This window comes from Lepisosteus platostomus, chromosome 12, assembly GCF_059453375.1.
Source record: "Lepisosteus platostomus isolate fLepPlt1 chromosome 12, fLepPlt1.hap1, whole genome shotgun sequence".
Classification (NCBI taxonomy): Eukaryota; Metazoa; Chordata; class Actinopteri; order Semionotiformes; family Lepisosteidae; genus Lepisosteus; species Lepisosteus platostomus.
In genome coordinates, this window is record NC_142622.1 from 27,299,763 (window position 1) to 27,312,489 (window position 12,727).

At 38.3% G+C, this 12,727-nt stretch overlaps 1 protein-coding gene across 8 annotated transcripts in view; it reads left to right on the forward strand.

Annotated features, from left to right (window-relative positions):
• ripor2 (RHO family interacting cell polarization regulator 2) overlaps positions 1-12,727 on the forward strand; it is a 124,647-nt gene that overhangs the window by 92,404 nt on the left and 19,516 nt on the right. For 7 of the 8 annotated variants that reach the window (XR_015925738.1, XM_088601530.1, XM_088601532.1 and 4 more), the window contains exons 7-12: positions 5,418-5,567; positions 6,503-6,566; positions 6,682-6,725; positions 7,130-7,255; positions 9,352-9,500; positions 11,312-11,441. Coding sequence is in view for 7 of the 8 variants with exons in the window: in XM_088601530.1 (XP_088457656.1) it covers positions 5,418-5,567; positions 6,503-6,566; positions 6,682-6,725; positions 7,130-7,255; positions 9,352-9,500; positions 11,312-11,441 (663 nt within the window). In the remaining variant the exon portion in view is untranslated. Of the gene's footprint in view, positions 1-5,417; positions 5,568-6,502; positions 6,567-6,681; positions 6,726-7,129; positions 7,256-9,351; positions 9,501-11,311; positions 11,442-12,210; positions 12,358-12,727 lie in introns of all 8 variants that reach the window. The other variant, XM_088601537.1, reaches the window with a different exon arrangement.

Genomic DNA, 12,727 nt, shown 5'->3' on the forward strand with positions numbered 1-12,727 from the left:
ATCTTTTTAGTGAAATTGTAACACTTCTATCTAAAGATGAATTTGAAAAAAATGTACATATGTTCTCTTCAGATCTAAGTTTCCATTCCTTTCAGCATTTTTTAATTTAAGAAATGAAGCTTTGTGGGGGAAGGATAGATAGATAATACTTTATTAATCCCGTAGGGAAATTGACAAAATTGATGGATAATTTAAAGCAATAATCCTGATGTCGGTCTGTATTTTTTTAAAATGCTAACCAATAGCAGGATGAATCTTACCCTTTTGTTTGTGTATGTTGTTGTCGTCTAAAAAACCAAAAGCTGTTCAGTGAGTTCCTTGTACATTTGGAAAGAGCACTGTCATTTCAAGTGAAGGGCAGTTAGATAAGGTATAATTTGCTCACGGAGGAGGTGGAATATTTGTTCTGTAATTATTCCTTCTTGAAACAGTTCCCCTCATTGCTAACTGCTAAGTTGGGTAAAGATGAATAATTAAGACTGTGGCACTGAGTCAGCTGCCAGTGTTTCTCCTGCTTGTTCCAGAGAGGTGTTGGTCATTGTAGTGAGAGAAGAACATGGTGGGGTCAGTTTCTCTCCAGCTGTGAAGGTGATATCTGATTCCCAGTAGTACCAGCGTTAGCCAGAAACCTGAAACTCCATGCTCTGCTCTTAACTCCTTCAGAGCAGATTGTAGACTGGCAAAAACCCAGCTTGGATCACATTGCTGCAATATACTTTCTTCCACCCAGAGATTTTGACATTCACATTCACATTTTTTTCATGAAGTGAAGATAAGAAAATGAAGTACTCAAAGCTGCAAAGAAACAGAGTAAGTCTACAGGAAAAGATGATGTGTTGGGCTATTGTTAAACTGCAGACTGGGCAATATTGTCTTCATCTTAAGTAGTTATTAAAATGGTGCTATGCATTAGATCTCATGTACAATGGTTGTTGTCACATTTAAAGAATATTGCTACTCTAGAATCATCTTGGTCAAGGTATATTTCTGGGTTTGAATGAATATATTACGAAGAAAGAATCTTCAAAGGTACTTGGCACAGTCAATCCAATGGATGTAATTTAATCAACAGTGAAGACCAAACCAGAAGACAAAAGACAAAAGTACTTGGAAATTCATTTGCTATTGTGAACAGGAGGCTAATCTTTACACAAAGGTTGCTTTTCACAAACGAGACTAACCTGAACAAGTAACCAGTCATTTTACTGAAGCTAGATAAAGAAGGAGCTAGATGAGTTCCTGGGATCACTTAGCTAATAGCAACTAAACCTAAGCAATCTAATTGACTGACTAGGCATGTACAGTATGCCTCAATTTATATACAGCTTTACTTAAGTAACTCCCTTGTGTTCTTTACTAGTTCAGTACATTATTTGGCTGAGGAAAAGTATATCATGTTAAATGTGATAATGCAAGAGTTGTAAACCCATAGTTGTAAAACCACAAAAGGTATATTTAAAAGGTTTTATTGAAAATATAGGAAAATATTTTTACAACTAAAAGAAAATAAATATGTAATAAATAGGTACTGCATAGTCAGTAAATACTAATAAGAGATTAAGTTTAAAACTGTTGCACCATCTTTCTAGACGTTAGGTTACCAACTGAAAGCACAGCCTTGAAAGTATCTGATCTGACTAGAGGCTTTGGCATTTAAAAGACCTTAATGCAGGAGAGGGACATGTATAACTGTGATTCAGTCTTTCACTCCAGGGATGTCTTGGAGTATTTCCACAGGTGTGACAACACAGGGAACACTGAAATGAATGGGAGGGCTAACCTTGCTATGGTATGAATATATCCATACTTACATATGAACTACGTAATACGTACATGAAACGTTGTTTCATAGCAGTACAACACTATACATTAGATTCATGGTTTTCAGTGCTTGGATAATATTTTTACCTCTTTCCTTAAAAAATAAAAGATTTAGAAAATCCTTAAATTGTACCTGAGATTAAAGAATTACCCATTTGTTTTTTAAAAGGTTCAACCTTAAAACATAGTACTTTGTCACAACAAAGCATTAACAATTTTGTCTGAATGGGTAAGAGTAAGATTTTTGCTGAAGAGTACAAGCCATCAAAAACAGATTATTGCAGGGAAAACATATTTTTTAATCAACACATATGTACTGAATAATATATATATAGTTTAAAAAAACAGTTACAACATGTAGACAGAACCCTGGCCCCAGCACAAATTTATATTTGATGAGATTGATCAGCCTGGTACATGTTTGCCAAGATGGGCCAAGTTCCCTCAAAGAGCTCTATTTAATGAAAGAAAAAGGAAAGCCAGCACTTACAGTTACTGTAGGTCCCCTTTCATGCAACATGAAGGCCTACTACGGCTGTGGGCGATGTTTTTATGTTCAGAGCACCAGCTTCCAGCAGCTACTAATCTAAAAAAATGGCTTTTATTTTGTGGGTTCATTGTTGTTTTTGCTACAAACAATCCAGACAAACTACCCTCTTGCCAAAATATTTATGCACCTCTTTATCTGGAAGAAACACATTCATGCTCTGATCAATATGCAGTTGCATGCTTTTTGAATTGTTCCTCCTTATTTGTTTCTGTATACAGTTGACTAACATTGACAAGTATTGTTGGTCTAAATGATACTTTAAAATCATGCTTCCAGAAAAGCAGCTCTGTTCCATAAAGGATATCTAGCAATGTAATATTGTCCTTGATGGGTAACTCAGTGATTTCAAGATTTCAAGGGGCCTTGGAATGCCTGATAATGAGTTTCTGGATTTTCATAGGTACGATCCACCCAACTGTATACACCATAGTTTTTCCACTTACCATTTCTGTAGGTAATGTTTACTGTTTGTGCAAACAGGGGCTCCCAAGTGGATCAGACAAGAAAAGTGCTCACTCAGAGTGCAGGTTAGACTACATGATCTAGATGTCACTAGCTGACTCTTACCAGGATTCTCCGAGCAGCAGCAAAGAACTGGCAGAGCATTGCTGAGTTAAAATAGGGATTAGTAGGTCAGGAGGCTCTGGCAAACACAGTTGCTTAGAGACATCAGTGAGAGACATGCTGCTTCTCCAGTTTATGTTACCTCTCCTGTAAAACATTGTGTCGAAATGTTGGATATCTCTGTATGTGGACATTTGGAGGTGCATGTCTACACATCTAATTTTTCCAAACCAGTACGGGAGTTGTTCCTGGAAAGCTGGCATTTTTAAAGAACAGAAAAGAAAAAGCTGACATTAACTTCAATAATTTGTCTCCATTTGTTTTGTCATAATTTGGTGTTGCAAAATTTGCCTTGAGAGTATGTTTTATTTCCCAACTTAATTAAATGGGTGTCAAAATAAATCTCTGGGGTACTGAGGGAAGCTTGCTGAATAGTACTGGGCAAGACTGTAATGAAAGGGCAATTAATCTGTCTTGGAGTTAAGCCCAGAGAGAAAACAGAGTTAGTATTAAATGATGAAAACAACACCTCTATCTTCCACAATCAAACTGCTCCACAGAAAACCTGTGAGCAGAAAACCTTAAAGGCATTTATTAATGTGAAATAGGACATACTGTTCCAGTAAACCAGCAAACCACATTAACTCCTGCAGGAATAATCTGTCATTTCAACATGGTAACCCTTTCATGTTTTGGCAAAGTTGTTTTCCTCTTCATTCAGATCATTCTCGTCTGGTCCTGGACGATTTTCAGTAAAACAAGGCTCTTAACTTAAATTAGCCTACTAATGTCTTAATTGGTCCTGTTTAACATCTCCAAGCTTTATAAGTGGTTGTGCTTTAAAGAGACCTAGAAAACCTGCAGATACTGGCCCTCCAGGACCACAATTAGACACCACTGATCTAACCCATGATCCCCACGATCAGGAGCTTGCAGTTTCATTCTTTTTTTTTTGGAAGCTGCAAGGTGTAGGATGTGACGCTAAGATGACGCTACACACCTCTGCTTTATGTTTATAGAGCATTTACCATTACCATTACACTAATTATGTTTTTGTTTACTATTATGCTATTTACTATATACTGTAGTTATATGAAGTATATGCCCAAAGAATCACACTGCACTTCACTGAGATCTGATTTAGACATTTTTGTAGACATTAACATTTCCATATTTCTAATTTTGTAACATGAAAAAAATTTCCTTTATAAAAATTCCAAATTTGACTGACAAAAGCTGCTGCTTTTTGCCTTCTTTTAAAATTGAAAATGCATACCTTCTAGCCTCACGCCACTGTCTTTGTATTATCATCCCTGTGGTGGCCTGATTATGAACTGTCTGCAGTGTCCGACCACATTCAAATGCACAGTCAGGAGCGTTAAATTGAGCTTGCCGGATTTACAGAAAGAGGAATGGGAATTCCATGGAGCGATGCAGGGACAGTGGAACAGTGTATCCCAGGATCTCTACAGGCTGAAGAGGATTAGCATAATTAATTTGAGTGGGAAAGAAAGTCAGCCAATGTGCGATCAATTGTGAATGTTCTAAATGTGCATTTCCATGATAATAGAAGTGTGATTGCATTTGCTTATCAGTCTGAAAAACATGTTAATTTGTTCTGTTCCAAAGCTGACACCAAAAAGCACCTACAGTACAGGCCGTTCTCACTTTACAAACTTAGCCCTAATCTGAAAGCTTGTGTTAAATTTACTCGACAGTAATTCATTATTAAACAAAAAGATGTTTCCACTTTGAATTTAGCAGCCAAAGGCTGCTTTCCCTGACTGACCTGTAATGCATTAATTAAAATATGTCTATAGAGAAGAGTTTTTGAACAAAAGCACAAAATACCCTAGTATTTCAGTAACACACAGGGATTATGGCTCATCATTAACAAACATTCCCTGTGTGATTTCTGTCTAGCACCAAGGTTTTAACCTTTTAATTTATTTTGTCCTATAAAGTGATGATCTGAAATCTTGATCTTTATATAATTATGGTAATAAACATGGCATATTTGCAAGTAGATCCTTCTTATCCTACCTTTAAACCTTATTTATGTCCTACTGGATGTATGTATCACACAAAGAGTGATGAATCCTTATTTTTATTACATACAGGAGACTAACACAGTATGCCTTATCTTATTACAGCACCCACCCCACAGCTGGCAGGCCAGGATTCAAATCAAGCCAGAGGTGTTAGAAAAGCAATTTTCTGTTGCTTCACTTTCAGTCTCATCAGAAAAATGAGTAAAAAGAATGGTCACTGGCAGGGCAGATGACTAGGTGTCTATTAGCGCTGTTACAGTGCAGTCAGCAGCATCTGCTTTATGAACAGACCCTCACACCAGGTGCTCACAAATGAGCAGCATTACTCAATTGTAAGTGACAGCCATTGCAATGTACAGTACTTGGCTATAGCGCATACCTGTCTGAGTACGTGCCTGAGTGAAGAGAATCTGTTTATTTGTTCCTGGCAGGTGGATGAGCTGTATGAAGCCTTCTGTATCCAGAGACGCTTGCGTGATGGCGCCTGCAAGATGAAACAGGCATTTAGTGCGTCGCCCTCCACCAAGGGCACGAGAGAGAGCCTGGCTGAGATCAACAGACGCTACAAAGAGTACAGCGAGGTAAATGCCAGGTCTTGTAATAGGAAAAAACAATCCTCCCTGTTCTTTTATTTCTGAAAAATAGTACCTTTAACATCTTTGAAGGTAGTGTAATTTGAGAGGCTTAACTGAGACATGTCTCATTATGTCTGAGTCATAATGACATATACTGTATGTGTTTTATATTTGATTAAATGGGTTTATTTACTGGCACTGACATAAATATTCACACACTAATGTTTACACACAATAATACACTTAATAAAATATAAATTAATGTTTCTCAGGGAAAGTTCCAGAACTTGCAAACAATACAGCTGTATTTATTTCTTGGTCTTCTGTAAGGTCTTGTGTAATAAAATATATATTGCCCAGGGCATGTTGTACTTGAAAACACAGAGAATTAGCTACTGTTTCCCTTACTGGGACTAGAGAGGGTGACTCTCCTGAGGATGGTGCTGCTGGGAATAAAGAGGATGACTGTGTCCTGAGGTGATTGTTCTAGATCTAGAGAAAGGATGACCATAGAAATAGAAAGTGCTCCGAACCTCAAGTGTAAAAAGGCAATAATGTGTGAATCAGGAAAGATTCTGTATGAAAAAGGATATGAATGTCACAAAATCTAGACTCAAAGATACCAATAAAAATAATGAAATAATACAGAATGAAAAACCTGTTTGAAAAATACTACCACTAGTACATTTCACACACAAAAATGGTTATTCAAGGTACATTCTATTTAAGGAAACGAGAATTTCTTTTTGTTAAAAAAAAGCATTGCATACCTAGTCTGATAGATATTTCACAAGGGATGTCATCAAAAAAGAAAACAGATGGTATATGAAAGCAAATGGCTATCCCAGTACATAATCTACATCTAATGAGGGAGAAATTCTCTCACATGCTGCACCTCGGTGGAACTACCAACTGTCTCATTTTCCTTCTATACCCCTCAGAACATGTGCACTTATGAGTGTGAATTGGAAAATCTTTTGGGGGAGTTCCACATTAAAATGAAAGGTAAGAGTTCTGAAGTTTGCAGTTGTTAGTATTACAGTAATGTTAAATTGTTTAATTGGAATCTAAGTCACAGAATAATTCTCCTTTTCTCTTCTCTCTCTGTCTTACCCTGTAGGCCTGGCTGGTTTTGCTCGACTCTGCCCAGGGGATCAGTATGAAGTAAGTACTGTTGCTTCCAGGACTTCTAAACACATCTTTCTTCTTATCTTCATTCAATATAAACAAAAGTGAACAGCTGCAAGAAAACTTTGCTGTCACCTCACATCTGGAGTTATCAAGATACTCAGGACTGCACTCTTCAATACTTGAGATTCTAATTCACATGAGTCTGTTTGCAGGATTTCTCAGTTTCAAAATAAAGATGTAAGAGTTGCAGAAGAGACTTCTTCTTTCTGTCCACTTACTCTTCATGGAGTAAATCATGCAAAAATATTGTTAATTTATCACCTAGCAGTAATTGCCCTATATGGTTTTAAGATGTAACAGCAATGTTTTGGTGGAAAAAGTTGTTGTACTACAAATAAAAACTGTCTTTGCACATCATGTGTGTTTTGTTTTCCCAGATTTTCATGCGGTATGGAAGGCAGCGATGGAAGCTGAAGGGTAAAATTGAAGTCAACGCAAGACAGAGCTGGGATGGTGAAGAAATGATCTTCTTGCCCCTTATCACAGATCTCATTTCAATCAAGGTAGAATCTTATAGATGATCTAAACACTTTCAATTGCAATTGACCATTGAATATACAATACATATACAGTGCCTTGCGAAAGTATTCGGCCCCCTTGAACTTTTCAACCTTTTGCCACATTTCAGGCTTCAAACATAAAGATATAAATTTTTTATTTTATGTGAAGAATCACCAACAAGTGGGACACAATTGTGAAGTGGAACGAAATCTATTGGATTTTTGAAACTTTTTTAACTAATAAAAAAAAGAAAAGTGGGGCGTGCAAAATTATTCGGCCCCTTTACTTTCAGTGCAGCAAACTCACTCCAGAAGTTCAGCGAGGATCTCTGAATGATCCAATGTTGTCCTAAATGACTGATGGTGATAAATAGAATCCACCTGTGTGTAATCAAGTCTCTGTATAAATGCACCTGCTCTGTGATAGTCTCAAGGTTCTGTTGAAAGCGCAGAGAGCATCATGAAGACCAAGGAACACACCTGGCAGGTCCGTAATACTGTTGTGGAGAAGTTTAAAGCCGGATTTGGATACAAAAAGATTTCCCAAGCTTCAAACATCCCAAGGAGCACTGTGCAAGCGATCATCTTGAAATGGAAGGAGTATCAGACCACTGCAAATCTACCAAGACCTGGCCGTCCCTCTAAACTTTCAGCTCAGACAAGGAGAAGACTGATCAGAGATGCAGCCAAGAGGCCCATGATCACTCTGGATGAACTGCAGAGAACTACAGCTGAGGTGGGAGAGTCTGTCCATAGGACAACAATCAGTCTTACACTGCACAAATCTGGCCTTTATGGAAGAGTGGCAAGAAGAAAGCCATTTCTCAAAGATATCCATAAAAAGTCTCGTCTAAAGTTTGCCACAAGCCACCTGGGAGACACCCCAAACATGTGGAAGAAGGTGCTCTGGTCAGATGAAACCAAAATCGAACTTTTTGGCCACAATGCAAAACGATATGTTTGGCGTAAAAGCAACACAGCTCATCACCCTCAACACACCATCCCCACTGTCAAACATGGTGGTGGCAGCATCATGGTTTGGGCCTGCTTTTCTTCAGCAGGGACAGGGAAGATGGTTAAAATTGAGGGGAAGATGGATGCAGCCAAATACAGGACCATTCTGGATGAAAACCTGTTGGAGTCTGCAAAAGACCTGAAACTGGGACGGAGATTTATCTTCCAACAAGACAATGATCCCAAACATACAGCAAAATCTACAAAGGAATGGTTCACAAATAAACGTATCCAGGTGTTTGAATGGCCAAGTCAAAGTCCAGACCTGAATCCAATCGAGAATCTGTGGAAAGAGCTGAAAACTGCTGTTCACAAACGCTCTCCATCCAACCTCACTGAGCTCGAGCTGTTTTGCAAGGAAGAATGGGCAAGAATTTCAGTCTCTCGATGTGCAAAACTGATAGAGACATACCCCAAGCGACTTGCAGCTGTAATCGCAGCAAAAGGTGGCTCTACAAAGTATTAACGCAAGGGGGCCGAATAATTTTGCACGCCCCACTTTTCATTTTTTTATTAGTTAAAAAAGTTTCAAAAATCCAATAGATTTCGTTCCACTTCACAATTGTGTCCCACTTGTTGGTGATTCTTCACATAAAATAAAAAATTTATATCTTTATGTTTGAAGCCTGAAATGTGGCAAAAGGTTGAAAAGTTCAAGGGGGCCGAATACTTTCGCAAGGCACTGTATATCCACACATTACAGATATAACATATAATGCTTGAAGTTCTTTCATAATTGTAACTTGTTTATTGCATTATGCATCTAAAAGGACAATTTGCATGACAGTGATGATTATATTACCACTGTTTTAGTGCAATTAGTGCTTGTATCTAGTAGCATGTTTCTGTTTTAACAGCTATTGACAGATGTGTTTTTCACTTGATTATTTTAAATATGCAGTCTTGATTTCAAACAACACAAAATAGGTGGGGCTCATATTGTGATTTCCACTCTGTCTTTAGTGTTTGTACTCAGTGGTTTTTATCAAAGCAAAATATTTCCTGATGTCTTCAACATCATGCTTGTTTTTAGTTAGTTGTTCTGAGACTTTCTAATTTGTCTCTGACCCCTGTCTGCTCTTCAGGTGACAGAACTAAAAAGCCTGGCTTCTCACATCTTGGTTGGGAGTGTCATCTGTGAAACCAAGGACTTGTTTACCGCTAGGCCTCAGGTGCTTGCAGTTGACATCAATGACCTCGGCACTGTCAAGCTCAACCTGGAGGTCACCTGGTTGTAAGTTGCAGCTTCTTAAAATTAAGTTCTTAAAATTCAGTTTAAAGAAACTGAATCAAGAATTCCCTTCTAAATTAAGTACGTCAAAACATCCTGAGAAAAACATCTGAGAACTCTCCAGAGAAAGGACATTTAATACTGAAAAAGTAGGTCTTTGACCTTGTGAGGCTGCAAGATGGCTTTAATGAGATCCTTGAAATCTGAAAAGGAATAAAAAAGTTGATTGGCCCTTTGAAAATATTAGATCCAACAGAATGCAGGGGCATTATAGAATAGACAACCAAATTATTCTTATAGTGCTAAATAAGTATTCTTTGCATGCATTTTTTGCAAATTATTGCTCAATGATTTGGTTTGCTTTTTTAAAAAACTTGTTGAAACTAAGCTAAATTTCAAAAGTTTGAAATTAAGATGTTTATAAATGAATGAAACAAAGTAGGCCAGAATGATCTGCTACTATTACTGGGTGAGTAGTTCTTTTCAGCCAGCAATATAAGAGGGTGTTGTTGCGTAACTATAGAGGCCTGCACAATGATTGCACAGTGTCCCCTGCTGGGTAAACTGAGTATAATTTCCAGACTGAAAGATTAGCTGTGTTTTAACCTCCCACCTCCCATCCATCCATTTTCTAATCACTTAGTCCAATTCAGGGTTGTGGGGGGAGCTGCAGTCTATCTCAGCAAGCAACAGGCGCAAGACGGGAAGCACCCTAGACAGGACGCCAGTCTATCACAGGGGAAACACAGACACACACACACACACACTCACACCAGAGCCTATATAACAGAAGCAAACTAACCTACCAGTGTGTCTTAGGACTGTGGGAAACATCCAAACCACCCAGCAAAAACCCCTGTCAACACAGGGAGAACATGCAAACTCCACATAGATAGCACCCCAGGAATGAGCCCAGGCCCCAATTGCAACTTATGAGGTAGCAATGCTAACCACCATGATGCATTATGTAGGCTTATTGTGTGCCTTGAAAGATTTTCATAATATGAGCATACAGTAGTCTATAATAGTGTTACTATAATAAGTATAGTAATACTATAATGTAGTATAATTTAGCTTTTGGCAATTTTCGCCTTCAGATCTTCAAAAACCTCACGCAGAATTTTCAAATTGAAGAAGAATTTTTAAACACCTTGGTGTGTTGTCAAACAATCTTCTGTTACCATCTTTGCAGTCCTGAACCTACTACTTCAATCATCCTCATCTGTTGCTCTGGTGCACAGAAAAGACAACACAGACAAGTGGTTTCATATTTTCCTGTGTGTGATATAACCTGGCTATAATCTGTAAAAAGATTAGAGTGCTTTTGCCTAGACACTTGAGTCCAGCATTCAAGACATCCCACACTGATACTGTATATCATAGAAATGACAAACTATTGCTGAAACCAAAAAGAAAAAAACAGCATGGTTGTAGTTAACACATAAGAAAGAAACTTTTTTTGAAAAAAATACATTTTGATTCAAAATCTTGATTCAAACTTTAGAGACGTACATTATGATCACTAAAAATTATTCTTCTCACCCTCTAATATTATTTGTTGTTTAACTAGCAAGCCCCACCTATACTGCCAGAAAAAGTGGGAATTGAAAAACAATAAAAAATGTAATTAAATCATTTTGAGTATGTTTTACTACCATTGATCCCCAATTCTAAAAACAGTGTGGAGCACTTTTTTAATCCACTTCTGTAAAAGATTAAATCAATTGCTGATTTCCCTTCATTATTTGTAGCAGTCCTGTTAGAAAATTTTCTCTAAGATCTCTTAGACAGGACCCTTGTTCTCTCCTCACCAGTCCATTTGATGTCGAGGACCTGACCCTGTCTTCTGGGAATCTGAACAAGGCCTCTGCACTGCAGAGAAGGGTGTCTGTGTACAGCCAGGGCACTCCTGAGACACCCACTTTTGAGGACACCTCCTTCTTTGTGAGTTACTATTTATACCTCGGTTCATTAGGGAGGAGGGGTAGCTGGTGCTTTCCTTTATTTTCAGCTATTAGCTGTTTCTGTTACCAGCTGTTGCTTTTGCTGGTAGCTGTGGATTTTTTCACCAAATAAAAAAGGCAGTTTATTAATGTCAAGCTCTAGCAGTGAGATCACAATGAATCAAGAAAATGTTCTTCAGTCTAAAAGATCTGCTAGGTTCCAAGCTTTATTTGGAATTAACTTTTAACTATTAAGCCAAATCTTCTAATTATCCATCCAACCACCTGTTATCAGAGTAACTACTGGTGCCTGGTGAGGGTTGCAGTAACACGACTATCCCAGAAGCATAGGGCACTGGACAGCAGGTGGGACTGGATGCCAGGCCGCATCACAAGGTGCACATACAGATGTAGGAAACTGCTGCATAAAACTACCAACTTGTGAAACCCCACACAAACAAAGGGGAATATGCAAACTCCACAAGAAAAGGTCCACAACCCACAGTTGATCCCAGGGACTGGGAGCTGTGAGGCAGCAGGTCTAAGTACCACTCCTCCGTCCACCCTTTACTGACTTTACTGGTCAGTAAAGACCAGGGACAATTCCATACTTACCTTTAGTATTTGGGTTCATTTTCCTTATCTTATTTGTAGAATAATAAATCACATTGACCTGACTGCAACAAGGTGCAATATGCTTTTTGTTTCAAGCCTATACTCAACCAGTGCTTGCTGCTTACTAATGCTTTTTTGACTTTTGGCATTTGAAGAAGTGTCTACCACATCCCCAGGACAGACAGCATTTGTTATTTATTGATACCCTGCGGGACACATTTTTTGAGAAGCTGAGGCGTAGCCGCTCATTCAGTGACCTGCCCTTTCTGAAACTTCGGCCAAAGTCAGAACTGGAGCTTTATGTGAGTGCAGTGGTATGACACTGCTGTGTGCATACTCTGAGAGTCCCTGTGGGTCTGCTGTGTGCCCATTCTCAGAGTGCTGTGTGTGTTTCTGCTGTGTGTGTTTCTTTGCTTGTTTTTTTTTCTTGATATGGTTTGGTTAACATTTGGTCAACAATTTGTATTCTGATGTAAACCTGGGACCTTAGGGAATCTCCAGTCCCAGCTGTAGTTGTACAGTTGGCCTGATTAATTCCAAACTAGCAAATAATTTTTGTTTCACAGAGACAACCTTGAATAGAATCAACACTATTGATTTGTTGCTTTTTTGGAGCTTGTATTTTCAGATCTGAATTCTGCCCTTGTTTCGGTTTCTCAACAGATACCTCAG